The 21855-nt window shown below is 36.8% G+C and overlaps 1 protein-coding gene across 1 annotated transcript in view; it reads left to right on the top strand.

Annotated features, from left to right (window-relative positions):
• LOC129206329 (bifunctional heparan sulfate N-deacetylase/N-sulfotransferase 3) overlaps positions 1 to 21855 on the top strand; it is a 69317-nt gene that overhangs the window by 36550 nt on the left and 10912 nt on the right. Inside the window, exons 6-10 of the mRNA XM_054825315.1 lie at positions 1640 to 1768; positions 14682 to 14864; positions 16859 to 16955; positions 17803 to 17926; positions 21545 to 21719. Coding sequence (XP_054681290.1) covers positions 1640 to 1768; positions 14682 to 14864; positions 16859 to 16955; positions 17803 to 17926; positions 21545 to 21719 — 708 coding nt within the window. The remainder of the gene's footprint in view (positions 1 to 1639; positions 1769 to 14681; positions 14865 to 16858; positions 16956 to 17802; positions 17927 to 21544; positions 21720 to 21855) is intronic.

Raw genomic sequence — 21855 nt, 5'->3', positions numbered from 1 at the left:
AATAATAATATTTCAACTTTTTGATCTATTTTTGGGTGAAGCAAACTAAAATGATCTCCAGACATTCAGGAAAACAGTTGACACCGTATGGATTTGAGCTACGGTTTGTTCTCCTCAAAGCAATAGCTGCATGTAAAATAATGGGTTCGTGGATATGTGCAGGGGGCGTGAAGCATTTGAGGAAGACTGATTGACTCTCAGAATCTCCAAAAATCTCTTTCATAAATTTTTGTAAAAATGTGTCATTTGAAGACACATAGTGAGATTTAACACAAGGACACTGGGGCCAAAAATCTATTTCCAAGAACAGTTGTATAAAACCACCTGTTCTGGGAGTCTCAAGCTTTCAGTTCTCCAGGGCAAATGCAGTAATATTTTACATCTGCAGGCTTATAGTGATGAATACATTCAGTAATAAAATCATTGTGTAAGATTTGCCAGAGTATTTCCCGTCCAGTACAGATTCATTCCCTGCCTCTGTGAAGAGTTGTTCTCACATTTCATCAGTGAAATCCAAAGGTTTTTAAAAAGTATATGCAAGTTTATAGCAAACAGACAAATTCCATACATTTTCTTGACAACACAGAATTTACGACCTGTGGTCACAGTATCCTGTACATTACAAAAAAGATGTTGAGAAGTGAAACTACAAGAAATAAAGAGTATCTACAAAACCACAGTCTACGTCAAGTAAGGGATTTGTATGCTTTAAAAGTTTAAGCTATCATAAAATATAGCATATATATAACACATAATGTTCTAAATTGGACTAAAATGTTTAAGAACAATCCCAGTTTAAGAATTATACATGAGCATCAATACTCAGCTGTTGATTTTCCATAAAAGATAGACATAATTGAAATACTCTCCAGCAAATTGTTTTCTGAAATTGATAGAAAATATTTTGAAGCTCTACAGGAAAACTTAAATGAATTTATTAGTTCTTCCTATTCAAAAGATTTGTTGTTTGCATGTTTTTAAAAATACTTTTGTTTATGCTACTTTTTATTGCAACTGGTCTTGGAAAACTAGCACAGCTGAATAAGAAGCAAATCTTTTACAATGTGAGCATTATTGGCAAAATTCATCATGTGTCAGTGTAGAATTATTATTGGTGGTGATGCCTAAGAAAAAAAAACTTTCAAATTCTAGTTTAAATTTACAACAAAGCCATCATTCAAATAAAAAGTGGAACTGATTAATACAATAGAGATTGATAATATTTCAGATTATTTTCAAATTATTTCAAAATTTTAGAAATCTTTGATGACCAGACTTCAAATACTTGGTGTTAGGATCAGGTGTTACGAACAAAACTAGTTTGAGGAGGTTGCTGAATTGTAACTTACTGATTGAGATCAATCTCCAGTTTCAAACAAAATGTGATGAATTTTTGGATGTTATGATTTCATTGATAATAAAAATGTTGTTTCTTTCAGTAAGCACTATTTATTGATCTGCCAATGTATTCATTCAACTAGATCATTATTGACTTCTGGCAAAAATCTACCCAGCAATTATCACAAAGGAATATTATCAGTTATGTGTTACTTATCTGGCATTTATTATCTCATTAAAAGTATAAACATTTTTGTTTTGTGAATTTCTCTTGTTTTTTTTTTTTTGTAAATAAATTCAGGTGCTTCCTAGGCAAACTTGTGGCTTATTCACCCACACAATTTTCTATAAAGAGTATCCTGGAGGCCCAAAGGAACTAGACAAAAGTATTCAAGGAGGAGAGTTGTTCTTCACAGTGGTTCTCAATCCAGTAAGTGCAGTGTAATTTTGCAATGTTTTTTAAAAATTATTTAAAGGAGAAGTTACTGAATGCTTCAAGTCTTATCAGCTGGGTCTCCTGAATAGTAATGATTTTTCACAGTGAGCTCTTTTGCTTTTTCAGTTAATTAAGATCTAATATTATGTATGTTCTGTTAGTTGTACAAAGATAATCTCAGCTTTTTTTTTGAGAACTGTTTTGTTAGCAATGCAGTAGTAGCAACCTTTCTTGTTCTTCTTTATTTTGCATGAAATAAGAACCCTGAGATTTAATTTTTAACAGAATTCAAGCATTAAAAACTGGTATTACTATGAGACGTGTACCTCAGGTGAAGTCCATTTTCCTGCTCTGCCAAATTCATAATCAGAAATGTTGGGAACACTCTTTGATACAAGAAAGTTGCAAGCATGGAGCGCTTGCACTTAAATCTGTTTTGCGAACTTTCAGTTGCTGATTCATAATAGCTTCAAAGATCCAAGTAAATGAACCACGTAGTTAATACATCTGCTTAACCTTTCACTTATCTTTAATGGAAGAATAAACAACAAACGGGGCTATGAAACTACAGAATACTGACAGAAGAGAACAGTATAGTACTTCAAAATGGCATGAGATTAGGTCAGTTGCATCAAAACTGACCTTTTAGACAAGCTTTTAGGTGAGGTTTTCATCTGAAGTCGAAATGAAACATACAAATAAATTTCACCCGGATTATAAAAATGTAATCACTAGGACTCAATTTTTCAGAACACCAAAGGGAACAAAACATATTCCCACTCAAATCTTTTGGAATAATAGCCTAAGTATTTTTGTGCCCTTTGTTATTCTTCCATAATTTAATGGAAGTCCAAAGGAAAAAAGCTGCTGTCTTCAGCATTTTATATGCAGGTCTGTTTTTCAAGCCTCACATTCTTCCAGGCTATAATTTTGGTTCTTTGAGAGCAGTTACTGTATTTTGTTCTCCTTTTTCATGTTCACATAGCAGAATTAGGAAATAAAAACTTCACTTCCTCAGCACACACGTAGTCTCCCTTCTAGAGGATGGCAGTAGTCCCAGTCCTGACTTCGATGATACATATAATTTCAGGCACAGCATGTTAACAGAGTGAGACCTGTGGATGGAGGGTATTGGTACCATAGCAATGCTTTGGCAATATATGGATTTTAATTAAGAGTTACTAGCTTAACAAATGAGTCTTAGAGGAATACATATAGTAACAACATTTTGAGTCAGGACAGACTGTATTCCATATTGAAACACAACCACAACTTAGCTAAAAACTGTTTTACTGTCTTAAAACAGTAGGGAAACAGCAGAATTTAATATGGTTGCTCAAGGCATAAGCCTTTCAAATTAAAAGAATGAAGAGAATGGAGGGAAGACAAGATAAGCAGTGAAACAATCATGATTTTTGGTATTAATCATAGAATTTTGATCATGCCTGCCTAACATCCTTGAATGTGAGTACAGTAATGTCTTTTTTTATATTACGATTGTATCTTTGATTTATGCATTGGAATGTAGACTGTATGATCACTTAATTCTGAGAAATACGACATCCCCAATACAATACAGGCTAAAAGAATAGAAGTTAAATGCACTATTTTCAAAATACAACTGTAAATTAATATCAGACCAAAATTAGCCCAAGACAAATTGTTGCAATCCTTTTAAGGAATGCCTTTGAAAAGATGATGTGTCTGGTTTTAAATATCTGCTATAAAGTTTCTAAAGTTCTAAGCATTAGCTTGGCATGTAATCAATTTAAAGATTAGGGTTTGCATTTGTGTTTTTTAAGTATTACATGTATTTATACCATAATTTGCAAGTCAGAGTTGGGTAAAGATTAGGCATTAAAATGAAAACTAAGTAGCTTTAGGAATTTTTCTAATTCTGAAGTGGCATTTTGGATTTCATAAGCTTTCCTGTGTTCATTAAAATGCTAGGATTTCTTAATGTGAAACACTGCCTTTCACAGTATGCAAAAATTCCACTATGAGGCATTTTCTAAACCTTATTTTTCACTGATGCAAAACTACGAAGAAGAAACATTACCTAGGAATCATTACAGTGTCAGCTAAATAATATTCTCAACAATGAGTACTTACATATTTAGTTTCCAAAAATGGAAAATGTGGGTATAAATTAAATGTAAATCTTAACAAAGACCTTCATTACATTTCCTGGTTTAATTTGGATAACCAATCTTAAGTAAATATAGTTTCTGAGGTGTAAGTTACTGGGCTGAGGCTTTTGAAACCGAGTACCCAACACTGAAATAAATGCCCCTAAGAATAAAGCCCAAAATTTCTTTGTGGTTTGGCTGTGTAATGGTAGCTATTCACAAGAGAGGCTCTCCTTCCTTATAATATGCTAGATCAACCACAATCTGTGGAATAAACCACAAAAAACACAGAACCATATGTGCATCTGTAAGCTTTTGACATGAGAACCAGCATGATTGCCCTGTTCCCAGGGCATTGTACAGTCTGAAGTCCTGCAGGTAAGAAAAGCATCAGGAAATCCTGCTCTGCAAATGATCTCTGCTAGTTATATTTTATATGGGAGCTAAGAGTTAGTTTGTTGGAATAGCTAATCTTGTGGTTGGCAAGCTGTATTTATGTGGTATGCACTTATATCCCCACACTGCTGATTCGACTGCGATCTGATGGTGGCTGTAAAGTGATCTTGACAGCTATGCCCGTTGTGTTCATAAGGCATCTAGAATGCTGAAGTGCCACCAAGCTGAAAAAGAGCCTAAGTAGGAATATAACATGCTATCTACTCTTCCAATAATATTTTGTGTGTCTGTCTTCTGTTAAAGATCTTGCTGACTTCAGCAGCCCTTAGGCAAGATCATACTATATCAGGAACTTGCACAAAATGTTTTACAGAAGGAAAAAAAAAGCCTTTGGCAGCCCTGTATTATTGGTATACTGGCATTATTTTCCCCACATTATCAGTTGAATAATTGACTTAGAGGGAGGTTGTATGACTTGCACTAATTTAGCCAGGGAATTCTGTGGCAAAGCCACATTGTAGAAGTCTTTAGTGATGAGTATCTTATCCAGTCAGACAGCTCTCTGTCTTTGTTTTATTATTTCACATTTTTACTATTCTTCCTAGCACTGTACTGACTTTAAAACATTTTAGCAAATATTTTTCCTGATAAACTTGTTAGAATCTTCAGTGACTTCAGATTCATCTATCTCTGCAATATTCAGTGAAGTTCTAGGATTAATAAAACAAATTTCTGTTTAACTTCTCTTAGAATGAAATTGTGCTAGTCTCCTAAATATGTCTTGTAAATGATGAAGTGAGCAATTAGATTTTGAACTATATGTAATGATGAGGTAGGTATAGACACTGCCACCAAGTGTATAATTTCTTCTCAGGTTTGCTAGTAAATCTCTCTCAATACTGACAACAATCTATCAATACTTCTGAAAATAATTAGACCTAAGAACCAAGCCAAGCTAAACATAGCTGAAGTGAAAATGCTTTTATAAAAACTACTGGAATATTTTTTTCTGTCTGCCACTGTATATTCTTCCTAATCTGCAACTAGGAACATACATACATATTGCTTCTTTATGAAAATATGTCTGTACTAGTTACCTATCTGTGCCATAGCCATTGTTTCTGTAGGTTGTTTGATGTGGGACATGTACAATAAAATAAGCTAAGAACTGAGACCAGAACAGTTCAAAAAGCACTGATATAATAAACTTTTCGGAGACCTAAATTACAAATGAGCTTCTTTTAGCTTGCACATGTGTTGCAATGGATTTAAGTACCAAAATTTGATTAACTGAGTACCTAAGGCTACCTGTTGCAAAATTGTTTGATATATAACCGTGCTATTCAATCATTAACAGGAACTTAACAAATCTGGCTGTCTTGGTGAATAGCTATACATGTTACAATAATAGATAAACATAAAGGCTATACACCCTTCATCTTTCCAGGAAAAGTAAAAATAGTGACTGGAACAGGATTCTGCTAAGGACAGCAGTGCATTTTCTCTAATGACGTGCATGTTCTCCCATGAGAGCAGCTATTAGAGATGAGCTATTAGAGCAGCTATTGTCAGATGAATGCTTGAAATTCACTCATCTGTCCCACAGGGCCGATGGAGGCTGCAGAGTAAGAGGCAAACATGTTGAACAGCTCTTGTTCTCCTTGAGGCTGCTTGGCCAGCAACATAAGTTGACACAAATGGTGTGTTAGCTTACTCTGTGCTACACAGACAATAGGAAAATGAGTTCACTAGTCTATGAAATAACTTGCCTATAGTTAAGCCAATTTAAAAAGGCGTTATTGTGAACAGCATGTTATAACCCAGTAACAGAAAAGAAAGGTTCCTATCTGTGAGTTTATATATTTGGATTCCATGGAATGTAATGTGGATCTGCACATTTTGCACAGGAAAGTCAGTGGGATTTTTCCTGTTTCCTTCCCATTGTTGTTCCTATTAGTGGGATAATATGTAGGTGTATCCATGTTCCTTATTCTTTAAGGCATTGACACACTGTGGAATGAGTCGAGTTGAAAATAATGCAGAGAGTTGTGTAGTGAAGTTGTGGAAATCCATGGTGCAAGTTCATCCAGAACACTGTGCAGACTCAGTCTTATGTGCAAAACTGGAAGCAGTTGACTGAAGAGGACTATGAAGGACTGAGACTCCAATTTGAAGATAAATCAAAATTATCAAGATTGATTATATTCAAAAAGAGATTAAAAACAGAAACAGCTATGCAATTGCATGAAGAACCTAGGCAATGAACTCCTGTTACCTATCTTGAAACATAAAACCAGAGGATAGTAAACTAAATGAGGGTAAGAATTTTAATGAGGATTGTATCTGGATCTTCCTCCAGGGTAGTGTTTTTGACATCAAGAACTTATCACGATTTGAAATACAGAATTAAATTTGATTGGAGTAGTTGGTAAGACATGAATTCCATATAAACTTGCATGGTTCATATAACCCTTGAAAGCAGGGAAGACTTTCATAAAGGATTGTTTTTCACACATCTCCCAGCTGTAGATTATCCTGTATTTCCCTCATACGTATCTCTGCCATCTGCTTCTGTAGACAGCATGCGGCACTAGATAAACAGGCCAAACACAGGACAGACCTACTAGCTTTATTCTTTCTTTTTATATGGAAAAGCTTACTGCTTTTCTAAATGCAAAGTTTCAATAGCAAAAGTAAAATTCATGAAGCAGATCAACAATATGAAATGGAGTATATCTCATCTGCTTTCTACCAGTTCTTTAGATTTTATTCCTAAAGTTTATTCCAATTTGTTAATCGGTTTGGTTTAGGTTTCAAATGATGATGTGAACGGTATATTTTGATTCTAAAATCCAAGTGATCTAGTAAACCCAATTTTTCTTAATATAAGACTGCAACTTTGATGAGGCACATGGTCTAAGACAATATTGTGTGCTTCTCCTTTTCCAGTAGCCTCAGTAAAACTGTCTCAGTTTAACTTTGTAGAAAGCACACATAACCCAGTCCTAAAATATCCTTTGAACTATGGAAGATACAGATCAGGAGCTTTGCTGTCCTACAAGAAGAATGTTTAAGGGAAAACAACGGTTCGTGAAAATCTATACCTTTCTGCCCCCAAGAAAACAAACAGAACAGAATACAGTAATTGCATTACATGCACTTCCTTACAAACTACTGTGTGTCTGCAGATCTAAAGAAAAAGGAAAATGCCCTGTGGAGAGGAATTTGGTGAAAGCCTTCAAATGGTTGACAGCCCAACAATGAAACTAATGTGTAGCCAGCTGTGTTCTCTGTATAGTTTACAGCAGTACTGATCAAGAGGGAAGACTGTTAATGGTTTAGGCCCTGTGTCTGATTGACCTTAAAATAATTGTAATCTTTGTATGCATTCAGTTCTAAGTATTATGTTCCTCTAATTTTTACCTCTCCCAAGTTACAGTGAGTAGAGTTATTATTAAGCTAATTGACTTGCAGCAAGGGAGAAATTATCTCCTTTCGCACTGAAAATGAGAGGATTTATATGAGCATCAGCAGAACCTACTGTATCTTAATGTGACCCTGAACAAGATGAATAGTTGGGCTTTGGGACTTCAGAAAAAAATACAAAACCAAAGACATTCAGGCTCAAATCTTCCCTTTCTGTCTGTCCCACTTTGCACAACCTCGTATTTAATCGTACTGAGAGGCAGGAAAGATGACAAATGTTGAGAAGTGCACTGATGTGTAGGTACCTCTCTGAGCTCTGATGTGTGGGGCTCATTGCCGGCATCCCACGGTAGCACCGTTGGCAGCATAGCCTGGGCTCTCCAGTGGGCTGGTCCAGTTCGGCAGGCTTGGCCACTTCATGGGTGAGTGAGAAAGGCAACAGTTTAATCTCTTCCCTGTCCTCTCATGCTCATTTTAGGAACTCTTGGGAACTCCAACAATAGTTTGGGGAGTTGCCATGAATTGGGGCAGGGGGGGAAGTCAGTGTTGCCTAGCGTTTTGGTTCACTGCAAAATACAAGTATTCCTTGCCTTCCTATCTGTTCTTCAAAGCCCACCCGTAAAAGCCGAGTCTCCTGTTTTCTGGACAGAAGAGACAAAATATAAAAAACCCCTAAATGAACAGGCAGCATGGAGAGACTGCAGAACAGATGGGATTAGCTATCTAATCAGAGGTGATTTCTTGTAACAGTGTACCATAAATGCACTGAAATTGTGGGCAATAAGAAAACTTTGCCTTTCTTCAAAATTCGCAAATGGAAAGCCCTGTACAAGTGGTTTACAGCTACTAGTGAAGCACATCTTTTGGACAGTATTGCCAATTGGGAAATTGAGTCACAAGGGTAATGAGCAATTTACAGAGAAAGGCAAAAAAAGTTTGTGCAACAGCTGAAAATATACTCAGGTTTCCTGACTGTTAGATTAATAATTCAGAACTACACCAAATACGTGATTTTGTTTGATTTTATAAATCTTCCCTGGCTCCATTATAGTGACGACACTGCTATGTAAATCAAATGCAACTAGTTGGCTCGCTGTCTTTACAAGTGGCCAGATCCATGGCAGCTGTGAAAGCAGCAGGACAGCCTCAGTACAAAAGAGGGAGCTGCAAGCTGGAATCTCTCTGGAGTGGAATTGAACACAGCTTTTCTGGTAGGATACAGGTCTAAAAGGAATATCTTTCACAACTGTTAAAAATATATATTCAAGCATAGACTGCAATCTAATTCATGATTCTATCACTTTGTTAGTCTAATGGAGCAAAAACAGCTGTTACTGAGTCTCTGAATACCTGAAACAAAACTCTGCTGAGTAACATGGAGACAATATCAGCACTGCAAACAGTGTGCACAGTGCCAAATTAATTGGCATATAGGCGTTCGGAGAGTTAGGCATACTCTTGTGGCCTGTAAACATTTGTTCAGTAGCAAAAATATCAGCAATATACTAAATTGGTAATGCATCTGCTTCTAGTGCCTAGCAGCGATCACCTAATTAATTGTCAATCATAATTTAACTTCATTTTAAAGTGTTGTGCTTAACTTCATTGAGTTGGGAAGCCTCAATGCTGCCTTTTAATGTTGTTGCAGAGATTGGAGGGTGACACAGTGCCCATGACAAAAGTACCTTGATGACTGGTTTAATAGTGTGAATTTATTCAAGTTGGATTGCCTGCAATAAATTTATATATGGTAAAAAAAAAGATGTGCCCAGTCCATAAGAAATGTTTATTACCAATTTTTTCTTACGCCAGCTCTTCTAGTTCCAGATTTAAAATGCCAAAATAATAACAATTCTGTTTAACAGCATCAATGTCACTGCAAGTCTGAGTCCTCCCTCTACGTCCCTGATGCTTGCCAAAGAGAGTACAGCTAGCCTCTGAAAAGGATCTTCTCTCTGCTCTTGGGGTGCAGTCCAACCCTGACAGCTTAGTGCAGTGGTCTCCAAAGTGAGGTATGTGCACCCTGGGGGTGCCAAGATGATCCATTTGGGTGTGGGAAGAAAATATTCAAACTTCAGTATTAGAAGTGTATAATTTATGAATAAATATACATACATTGGAGGTGCATACTCAAAAAATTTTTAGTGATAGGTGTGTGCAATGAAAAAAGTTTGGAGAGCACTGGCTTAGTGGACTACTGTTCTACAGGCTTTTTACTGTTGTAGAGGCTTCTGTGCTTAATTTGTATCACTCTGCTGGAGACATGGCCGCTGCTTTTCTTTCCTGCATTACTCCTGTAACTGAAACCAAATCAAAAAGTCCTCCTGATGCAGTACACCACTGAGGAGGTAAAAACAGAAAAGGAGTGTGAAGAAGAATAGTGAGGTGTAAGTGCAACCTATTAATCTGCAAAGTGTTTGTGTAAAATGGAGTTGGAATATGAAGCAAGGTACATTTTGCTTATCAGGATACATGGAAGGGAGTGGGAATATTTGCAGGTTGCAAAAGATACCCACAAAGATACCCACTCTGCTGTTTTCCATCAGAGCAGCTAGTCTTGCTAACCATAAATCATTTCTGTCCCAACATAGTGAAGCTTCATAATTCACCCTTCCAGACCTTCACAGGGAGCTTGATAAGAGGGGGGAAAAAAAACCAAAACCTTTCCAGCTACCCTTGAGTGGTTCTTCTCATCTGTCTTTCCAAAACCAGAGACCCCTTGACTCCAGGGGGAAGAAGCCAGGAACACAAATATGGCACAGCAGCTGTAAGAGGGACTTCTCATGCTTGGGAAGGAAGGATAATGTTATTCCTTTGAGATGCAGGCACCTCTGGTTTTGTCAGGAAAACAACAACAGTTATCGAGACTGTAGAAGCTTCGTTAGTAGTGTCCTTGTTGTATAGTTTTAGTAGATGCAGCATCCTAATACTGTTGATTTTGTAGTGAGCAATATTTTTTAAAATATCCAGCCTGCTAAAGCAAAATCCATTGCTAGAAGCTGGGCAACTTGTTGCATTTTTTTCATTTTGTGTAAATTGTTGGTCGAGCATCTATTGTTCTCTGTGTTCTTGATACATAAATTAGATCATGCTGATTCATCTTTTCCTGATACATGTGATTTAATAGCAACAACTCAGTCTCGGTCTCAGCTGTAATTTGTTGACCTAGAAGCTATTGCCTCTAATTGCGATATGTTGTTGTAGTTAGGAAATAGGCAGCACACAATGAGCATTCAAAAAGATAAAAGGTGTTTCTCCTGAGTGCTTGTCCTCATTTCTCTACATCTCTGCAGTACCAGTCAGAATCCCAAATAAAATCAGGAATTGGGAAGGAGAGCAAAACAGAAATAGTCCTCTGCCCTTTCACTCTGGGAAGGAGTAGTGCAGAAATGGTGAGGAGGAGCTGAAAGGAGCAGGTCATACAGCTGTAAGGCTCTGTGAGAAGGCAGAGTAAAGCACCTTTGCTACTCTGATCCAAAGATGGGTGGGAGCAAGAAAGGGGCTTCTGCCCAGGGGCCAGATTTAGTCCCAAACCATCATTTTAAAAATTGTCTGCATTCCATCTCAGTCCCCTTGTGAAAGATATTAAATCCTGTGGAGAGTGTGCATTGAAGTGCAACCAAGATGATTGTTTATGAGGAACAGCTAAAAAGGGTGATCCTTCTCACACCGAGATAAAGAAAACGCTGAGATGCCCTGAAAGAAATTATTTTAGAAGAGGACTGGAAATAATAAAATCAAATAAGCTCTTTTTAACTGAAAGGGAGGCTAAAATGCTTGTTAGAGTAAACAGAAATCTATTCACAGCTGCTTCCCTTTTGAAGAAAGAATAAAGAAATATACGAAGTTCTATTTCTATTTTACAGCATTTCTCAGAGGTGCAAGATTATTGAACAAATAGTGTTATTTACTAGATCTAGTCTTCTGAGATGCCCACAAAGGATTCCTTTTATATCTCCTGATCTGTGGTTTTAAGAGAATAAATCTTCAATAACATAGAGTGCTAACTATTAGCTGGCACAGAGTCATCATTCTCATTAGTTAGAACTTGTTTGAATGAAACAGAATGTGGCATGATAGAACAAAACAAAGCATCATAACTCAATATGGAAGGCAAAATGTAATATTTATGTTTTGTCTTAGTGTGAAACTGCATGTCTGCAAATGGAAGGGGAATTGTATGAGTTTGCGTCCTTCTGCACAGCTTGGTGGGAAAGCAGGGAAGTGGGTAACAACACACCGTCCCCTGCAGCTGCGCCAGTGCCAAGGTGAAAACCCTCCAAATAGCACTTGGATATCATTTTTCTCCTTGTAGCCAGGGAAACCGGAGGATCGGCTTGTACATCTCTCCCAGTGCCCTGGCTGCGTATGCAGGACCGCAGAGGAGGGCTGGCAGGCTGGCATCACGTGCTGTAAGCCACCTCTCATAGGGATCCCTGGTGTGCAAAGTGGTCTAGGATCCTCCTCAGAGAAAGGTGAACGTGGCCATTGCAGCATTGCACTCCTGTTAGTTACACAGGCTTAGCCTGTAAAGACCTTTTGCAGCTGAAACCAAGAGTAAGTTCATTCTCAGGTCAGATCGGGTGAATTAGGCCCTGGATCAGCAATATTTCATTGTTCTGTGAAGCACAGTATTGTAGTTTGCTAGTTTTACACAGGTAGTGGTTTTACTAGGAGTTTGTACAGTATCAACAGGAGGGGAGAAACATTTGTTCAGATTTTCCTGGAAGATAGTCTCAGCTGATCTGTAATATTTTTGATGCATATAGAAATAAAGGAGACCTTTTGTGTGATGTAAAGTTGTATATTAGATCATGTATTTGGTTACACTAAGTATGGACTTCTTTACAGGCTTTAGTCATTTATGTTTTAATCCAGCATTTGATCATCTTTCTTTTTGTTGTAAATAATTAACCAGGAAGTATTTGACATAAAAAAATAACTGTAAAATGGGAACTAAGGTCTCTGATACATTTTTCACCTTCATTGACACAGTTTCATATGCTGGAAATTTTTTATGATGATGTGTCAGATCAATTTTTCAGCCTCTGCTCTTGACATTCTTAAAATTACAGTGGTATTCCCGTCAGGGAAAGAATAATACATATTTTCCCCAAACTAGCAATCTTTTCAAGTTCTTTTGCTTTTTCTTCCAGTGCAGTGCTGGAGTTGTTGGCAGGTGAGGAGTTGCCAGGAGGTGAACTGACATTATGAATGTCAGAGGTCAACCCATGTGTAGGAAAGAAAGAGGCTGTCAAGAAAACAAGTTAACCTTCTTTATGGAAACACTCTGATTGTATCTTTATTGAGAACAACGTAGTCCTATGGCTGGTCTGTTCCTGCTTTGAGAACTGAAATAAAAAAGGAAACTTGAAAAGGTTATACATTTGGAAAAATGCTTATTATTGGTTGCCTAAAAGGGAGGGTTGGGGTTGTTTTTTTTAAATCTCACTCCTATCTGAAAAGAAAGGTTGTATCCCAACGATTTATCAGTGTATATCTTCTAACTTTGAGTCAGACAAACTGAAGCCCTTGGCTTACTTTATAAGCCAAGAGGTGTCACCAAATGACACTGTTAATAAAAGACATTTTCTGTGTCCATTCACTGCAGGTACTCTGTAGTGTTACAGTTAGGTGTTCAAAAATAGAAGCTTTGAATGATTTATATCAAAGGAAGCCAGTGTTTTAAATACCCTGAAACAAAAGAATACAGCTGTAGATTAAAATTTTTCATTTTTTTCTTTTTCTTTTTTTCTTAAATTGAAGGCTGGAATTCCTTTACAGAAGATCAAATTCAGTTCCTGAACTAATTTCAGAATTATGGCTGTGATAAGCCTTTTTCCTTTTAAAGTGGCTTACATCAAGTTTTACTTTAAATAGAAATTGCCCATTCATGGCATTAGCAGATTGCTTTATAAAAAGAGTCATGTTTCTATTTTTTTAATGGAAATTAGTCTGGAGAATTTATTTTGGGAGAGTTCTGCTATTTTTCAAAAAAATTCCAAAAAATCACTGCTAGAGAAGCAAGAGTTTGCAGATTTTAGTATAAGACAGACTGTTCCATCAGTGAAAAATTAGTTTGAAAATGGATCATTTTGCAAAACAGAGGTTTCAGTCTTGAGCCCTTCCTCAGTCTCTGAGAGACCATCCTTGCAGCCTGCATATTCCTGCTCCGCTCATCAGCCCGGTATACATGCATCCAAACATGCCCTTCCTGTGAGAAACCTTCACAACAAGCATTGCTTCTATTGGGAGTGTAAGAGTGCATTGCGACCAAGGGACGTCGCAGGGAGGATTTATCTGAGTAGTAATTCCACAGTAAGGTGTTGGAAGAAAAAAATACAAGCAGCCTTATGACTGATGGGATATTGAGCTTTTTTTTCTTATTTGGGAGTATTTTATGCACACTTATTTGTAAGTACTCAGGTTTCAGATTTTTTTTTGTTTGTTTCTGTGTATGATTCAATTATCTGTCCAGTGCTTGCAGGATAGCTTTGTAGAAGAGGTGAGCTACTTATCCAGTAAAACTTACAGTTGGAGCAACAAGATTTAAATCACAGTAACAGAAGTCAGCTGTCCTCCTGGTCTCTGACTTCTTTACTCTTCCACGGAAACACAATTCACCTTTTTAATATTGCATTTGTATTATACTTGAAGTAAAACTGTGGGTATTGTTTTTGATGTAAATGTTGTACACCCTCAGGGTAGGATTGCATATCCTAGTTCACACAGAGCTTATAATACCTATTCCACAATTTTCTTCATTGATTGTACTGAGTTGACTCGAGGATGAGGATGTAATTCAACAAAGACCAAGGATAGTAAGATCTATGCCAATGTGATCAAAGTCTTGCAGCTCTAAATAAGAGCAAAATGCAAATTAAATTTATAGTATGTGGGGTTACACTGCCATCTAGTGATACAAAGAGTCAATGTCTTTATTTTGTTTTCTAAAGATTAGCATCTTCATGACACATTTGTCTAATTATGGAAACGACCGCCTGGGGTTATACACCTTTGTGAATCTCGCCAACTTTGTTCATACCTGGACAAACCTCAAACTGCAGACTCTTCCTCCGGTTCAGCTGGCTTACAAGTATTTTGAACTATTCCCTGAACAAAAGGACCCTCTCTGGCAGGTAGGCAGACTTGCTGATGAAGAGATCAGAAAAAAATCATCTCGATGGTGGTTTTTGTGAAGTTGTTTCAGTTTCTTGTAGAGAAAAGCAGTAATGTTTTTAGATGTACTAGTTGGTACCATAAACCAGCTTCAGCATACATGAATGTTTTCCCTGTCACCTAAATCTCCATAGAAAGGTCATGGAATTAGTATGTATTAAGATGTGTAATTAAAATTATCTTTAATTAATTTTATTTGTGGCTTTATTTGCTTTTAGAAATGTGGGAAATGCAGGAAAGGCATGTGGTGTTATTTTTCTTCTCCTTTTGGAACTACCAGGAATGAAGCATTTGACAGACAATACATGCGTATTTTAACAATTGGCCATTAAAGAAATGAACTTTTTTCCAAGTGTGTGAAGAGGGCATCTGAAAGGAGCATTAAGACCATGGCTACCTTAATGCTAAAACTGACTAGCCAAGTAGAAATAGAGTAGATGGATTAGAAAGTTATTCACAAAAGGCTGAGAGCTGCCCAAGCAAGAAGTTTACTAGCACTTAATACATTGGTGTTATCAACTCTGCTCCTTGATTATCCCACTGTCATAAGTAAGCGAATTGAAAATATCAGGAATGTGAAGACCTGCTAAGGCTGAAGCCTGCACTGACCTCGCAGTTGACACGTCTTCAGCCCATCACCCAGCGATAGGAGCAGAGTCCCTAAAGAGAAACTACTGCACCAAGCGGTGAATGCACTCATGTTCTTTCTGCACTTGCTTGGTGACAGTTCAACCAATTCAGTGGAATGTCTGAGTACGTGTGTCCCTACAGTGATAATATGTATCCCAAATATCATCCTTTTGAGGTGACTTTGTAGAAATATTCTAAGGAGCAAGCGTTACTAAATCGAACATAAAAATGTATTTAAGCTTGCTTACTCAAATGTTTTCTAGCATTGGATATTGAATTGCCAACTTAGAATCTGAGTATGAGATTGCAAGATTGGACTTAAATATACATCTTGAAAATCATGCTGTTATTGAATAAAACATTGAATAAGGGAAAAATGTCAAGATTTTTGCATAATGTTAAGAGAGAATGAATTTAAAAAATGGAAATTAGCCTATAGCCAAATGACTTGAAAAATTAGAATTACTTAGAAAAGAAATTTGTAAGTACCAGTGACTAATGTGTACTGAATGTGGTGTCTTTTGTCTATAATGCATATGAATCTGAATACAGTTATATTTTTTTAAGCCTAGAAGATTGGTAATTCCCTTCATCTCAGTGCAGTACTGCCAAACAAGTGTTACAAACTGTTTGCAAGTAGCATTTCTGAAATTAATTTAAACTGCTTCAGTTGTAAATCAACACAGGAAAAAACAGGATTCAATATTATGTACTGATTTGAACTGGAGGATCAGAATATGTATCTGTAAATTATAATTAATTCACAATTTTAATTTTAAAACTACAGCATGTATAGGGTGGTAGCTGTTCCAGTAATGTAAAAGAAAAAGTCAGTAATTAGAGAACTCATTAGCAATTTAAGTCTTCTTAATTTGTATGTAATTGATCAATTGATTTTGAATGATTCCCATATCTTAAGTATATGGGATCAAATTTGTCTTTGGTATAATTCAGCTGAACATACTGACATTTCATAGGAGAAATTATGTTGTCCCAGGGTCTGTTGGGTAGCTGGGGCAACTATATGTATGTAGGAATGAGTTAGAATAAAAACCACATTTCTTACGTATACTTGTCTCAAAAAAAAAAAAAAAAAAACCTGCAGAGGTACAGTTTCTGACCTGGTTACATTGCAAATACATTTCTGAATTACTGAAATAGTTCTTTAATACATAATGTGGTTTTCTGTCATAAGGGAAAACAACATTTTCTGGGAAGAATATTTGTACATTGGTGAAAAATCGGTAATTTATAGAAAGATAACTTGAGGACCTTATCAGGTGTGATTATCAGTGAAATTCTTAGTTGTTCTTCTCTGTTTTAGAACCCCTGTGATGACAAACGGCACAGAGATATCTGGTCTAAAGAAAAGACCTGTGATCGATTACCAAAATTCTTGGTTGTAGGACCCCAGAAAACTGGTGAGATTTTATTGTATTTCGACAAGATAGGCTATGTATAAGTTCAAATAATTATACTCATTAATCACTTTTTTACTCAGACTGCTGTGTAGAGATCTTGATCATCTAATAACTTTTTTTTATTTTCAGCTGTCACCTAAATATAGTTTAATAATGTAAGTTACAACAACAGGCAGTACACATACTGAAAATGCAGGGCTCAGGTGAATGTCAGAATTTTTTGGCTTTATGTCAAAATGAGTAACACGTTGATAAAGAGATCGACAAGATTGACAAGATCTTGTTGAAGGGAAGGAGGAAAGGACAGATGTTTTTCAAATGCTGCAGATTCTTAACTGCAAGTTTTTGTCTGTCTGCAAGTGTCTTGTTTACAGAAACTTGTTATTTCATGGCATTTATTTCAAGTCAAGATTTTTCAAATGGACATTTTGAGTTGCAAGGTTGCAGTAGTTTATAAATTAACCTAATGGTTAATACTCTTTGTAATCAGAAAATTGCATAGGTGCTTCCTTTCATCTTCACCGATCCCCAATAGCTACTGAGTGCAAGATTTTTACATTATTTTTGACAGTCTCATAAAAACCAATAATTATTTTTAAAACACAGTTATTAAAAGCGTGAAAACCAGATTTCAGCATTGGCTGAAACTCTAGTTTCTGTGTTAACTTTACAGTTCTTTAAATGTCCTCAATTTAAAAGCTGAGAAAGCACAGACTCTTAAGTGCCATAAATCAGCATCCCCTCACTGAAATGAAATGGAATAATGCTGGTTTAGTCCATCTGTAGGTATGACGCCCAAAAAATGTGCGTATATTTTTTTAATCTTGGACTTTTATCCTATTTGCAGGTACCACAGCCTTGTATTTGTTCCTGATCATGCATCCTTCCATCATTAGTAACTCCCCCAGCCCAAAAACCTTTGAGGAGGTACAGTTCTTTAATAGAAATAACTACCACAGGGGGATTGATTGGTAAGATGGGTTATTAGTATAAATATAAAAGTTTATATATTGTGAACAATACAAAAATGACATTATTGTTGGTAATGGTAACTGTTTATATATAGAGTGAGATAAAAAAATAACCTTCGATGTCCTTCTAAAATGACAAATAAATGCAAGTGAATAACAATCTTACTACAGAATATCATAAATGCACTAACTCGTGTGAGGCTTTCTTGTAAATATCCATATATTAATATACGCAAAACAGTAACAAAATATGTATTTCTCATTACACATGCCTTTGAAGTTGGGACAGTAATAGTTGTTAGTTGGATATATGGAGGCAAAAAATATGTTCCTCTTGGAAATCTTATTTCTTAAGAGAAAAAAGGTAGTATCAGGGAGAGGCATTTTTTCCTTTAAATAGGATTTAGAAATAGCAATCAGGTAAAAGAGGGACTGGGAAAACCTCTCAAAATGTTTTTCAAAGATCAGGTAATTAGGAGAACATTACTTTCTGTAGGGTTAGTAAGTGGAGTTAAAAATGAGTATGTATCACAGCTGCCGTGTTCACTATGGCTACCAGGGAATCACTGGACATGGCTACACCCAGAAGGTCATTCTTGATTTCTCTCACTTTCAGAAAGTGCTGCAGTATAAAGTACTACAAGATGAAAGGCAGTAACATGCTGTAGTGGCTGGGGAGCACCAGTAAAAGATTATTGATATTTTGTCTTGTTTCTTTTTTTCCCCTCAGTTTAAGGGAAAATAGTTTTATTGCCTTTGACTTTGTATTCATCCATAAAATTAACAGAGTGAACACTGTTATATGGTCTTAGTGCAGATATGTCCAATCCAATTTATTTTTAAGTCACTTTGTTTTTACAGAGTTATAATTGTTGCAGCAGATTCCTATTACAAAGTGTGGTGAGTCAGCTGGTTATTACCAATAGAGAGGTGCTGGCTGAATGACTGGAAATTAGAAAGCTGACTCCTTGCTGTGGAGAATTTAAGTGACAGAAGATGGCATGCAAGCGAGGTATAGCGGGTCTGATGGAGACAGCCTAAGTACAGTGAGGCAGTTCTTCCACAAAATCAATGTTTTCATGTTGCTAGAAGACCACTTTGCTGCTTCTCTCTTTCCTCCTGCCATAGCTGCTTCCCTAACATGCAGCTACGATTTGTCTGCTAGACATGTGCCAAATTACCTTCATCTTAACACAGTGCTGGTGCATAAAGCTCCCATTTGTCAACCAGGTACCTCCTTTTGCCAAGATCTCCCTCTACAGCACTCATGTGGCTATTTGTGCCTCTGCGCTACACGCCCCGCTCACCCCTGCCAGGTTGTCACAGTTAAGTCCTGGATACTCAGAACTACCCATTGGTGTAGTTGCTTAACTCTTAGATTTGCATTCTGTCTGCCAGACAAATCTCTCAGACCTTCAGTCTGATAGTGTATTTTAATGCTGGTATGTAACGAGCTTACCAAATGATAATTAGATACAAGGTCTTTCCTCATTAGGCCATTAATTGGCTAGGATTCTTTCAAGGCAAGAGTATTCACAAATAACAATCAGTTCAATTTCTTTTATGGTTGTGGAGATACAGCTTTTTCCCAGAGCTGACTCTGACTTAGTCTTTGTCCGAGTGTACATTTAGACCCAGGCTGACTACAGAAGCAGGAAAGGGTTCTTTCAGCCCCAGTAACCTCAATACTGCTGTCTTGAAAGAGGCATAGAAGTACGTTGTAGTCTCCCAGCAGAGATGACAGAACAGTAAGATGAGAATTGATCTTTCCATTCTTGAAATGGAGAAGTCTAAATAGACCAGCCATGCATTTCTTTATCTAAGCATTGTTACAGATTTCTTAGACAAGTTTATCTAAAGTCTTCTCAGCTTTGCCCTTGACAAGTTTAATAATTCTCTCATGAATGTGGTACTGAGCAAGAGTTCTGCAGTCTCTGTTCAGCAGAAATGCTGAGCCTAAACTTTGTAACCTCTTGATATCCCACCTGGTCCAATCTCTTTACCATTTTTCACTGACACCACATCAACTTCTACTTCTATTAAATTTGCCGTGTTATCTAAAGAATCAATTAACTTTTTTCCAAAATTCAGTGCCTTATTTAATGTTAAGTGTTTCCTTATAAGGTTGTAGTCCTCATTGTCTTGTATTTACTCAGTCTACTACCAGGACTTCAGTACAGCAGCATAATGACACCATACGTGATCTACAGCAGGTTTGCCTGTAGTGCCTATTGCCTCTTTCAAAACCGGACTGTTTTCTTTGCTATTGATGTTCTGGTAAAACATTCTGAGGTCACATGGTCAGATCGAATCATTAGTTTCTAATAATTTTATTTGCAAGCAGAAATTGGTATAGCTTCTACTCATAAGACCTTGAATGAATCCACAACTATTATTCCTTGTCTAATGTATAGAAAATTGTCATCTGAAGGCCAGCCCACTTCTCTTGCACAGTTCTGATGACAGGTATCCATTCACGTGCCAAAGCAGCACAAAACAATAACTTGACAACGTTTGCTTGTGTATACATAAAAGTTGCTCATAAGAATTAACTTCTCAGAATCGGGTGACACAGAGTTCAGTTTCTTTAAACCACAGTAGATTCCTTCCTTTCCTCTAAGTACCTTGTAGTCAGTGCCTGTGTGCTAATCATCATCTTGTGAGATCCATGTCCTGAAGAAAACTGCATGTGCATCAGTCAGTTCCATCCTACCGAGTCTTCTGGCCTTGACTGCAATGGTCACAATTTCAAAGCCAACAAGAGCATATCATTTGTGTTAGAAGTAGCTCACTTCTATGAATAGAACAAAGTCTAAGCACTGGAAGGAATTTCAGTCCTTAGGCATGATCTTCAGAAGAGGTTGTTTTAAATGGTGTTTATTTTATCAAAACAGAGTTTGACTGAAAAATCAAGATGACCAAGTTTTCCCATTTATTCTTTTCCCCAACAATAATGAAAAGTGGTCTGAGGGCCATGAATAAAGTCTGTATGTGACACAGGAGATTGCTGGAAATTAACTGTGACTTCATAATGGGTGAGGAGAGCTCACAAAGAAAACTAAAAGGAATACAACCCATGTTTCCACAAAAATGTGACTCATAGAACAATAAGTGAAAGATGCTGTCAGGGCTTAGAAACCTTTTACCTGATGAAGCTGTAGGGGATTTTTTCAGTGCATCTTCCCTACATAAATGAGCTCTTTTTCTCTTTTGAATAAAAGCAATTCTGATACTGCGTATCTTTTTCTTATGGTATTGCACTGTAATTGATGTCAGCAAAAGGCCAAATGTGGGAAACTCATTTTCTACCTTTGACTTTGATAGGAGTTTATACTGACTGAAAACTGAGAATTCCCTAATTTTAAGAAGAAACAGGAGTATTGTAACATTCTCATCCAGTTAACAAAAAGTAGCTGCAATATCTAGTTATATGTAGTGAGAAGAAGAAAGATAGTACCAAGTAAAATATGATCAAAAATATAACGTAAACTTCTGTTTGCTTTTATTTGGCAATTAGGCTGTTATTTGAATTGATTATTCTAGAATAAAATATACTTAACAGATTTGTCAACCTTTGTGTGACTTTTAAGTAATTCTGAGCATGATGTTTTTTCCTAGGTACATGGATTTCTTCCCCACTCCCTCTAATGTCACCACCGACTTCCTCTTTGAGAAAAGTGCCAACTATTTCCATTCTGAGGAAGCTCCTAAGCGAGCTGCTTCCCTCATCCCCAAGGCCAAGATCATCACCATCCTCATCGACCCATCTGATAGGGCGTATTCCTGGTACCAGGTATGCACTTTTAAGAACACAGGCAGGCACAAATCCAGGTTTCCACCTTGAACCTGTATAGCCTTTCAGTATATATGTGTATAAAGGGTTTGGATAACACAAGCTTTTATTCATCAGTCAGTGTACCATATATGAT

The sequence above is a fragment of the Grus americana genome, chromosome 4, assembly GCF_028858705.1.
Source record: "Grus americana isolate bGruAme1 chromosome 4, bGruAme1.mat, whole genome shotgun sequence".
Classification (NCBI taxonomy): domain Eukaryota; kingdom Metazoa; phylum Chordata; class Aves; order Gruiformes; family Gruidae; genus Grus; species Grus americana.
Note: the sequence above shows the minus strand (reverse complement) of the source record. Positions and strands in the feature narration are given on the sequence as shown.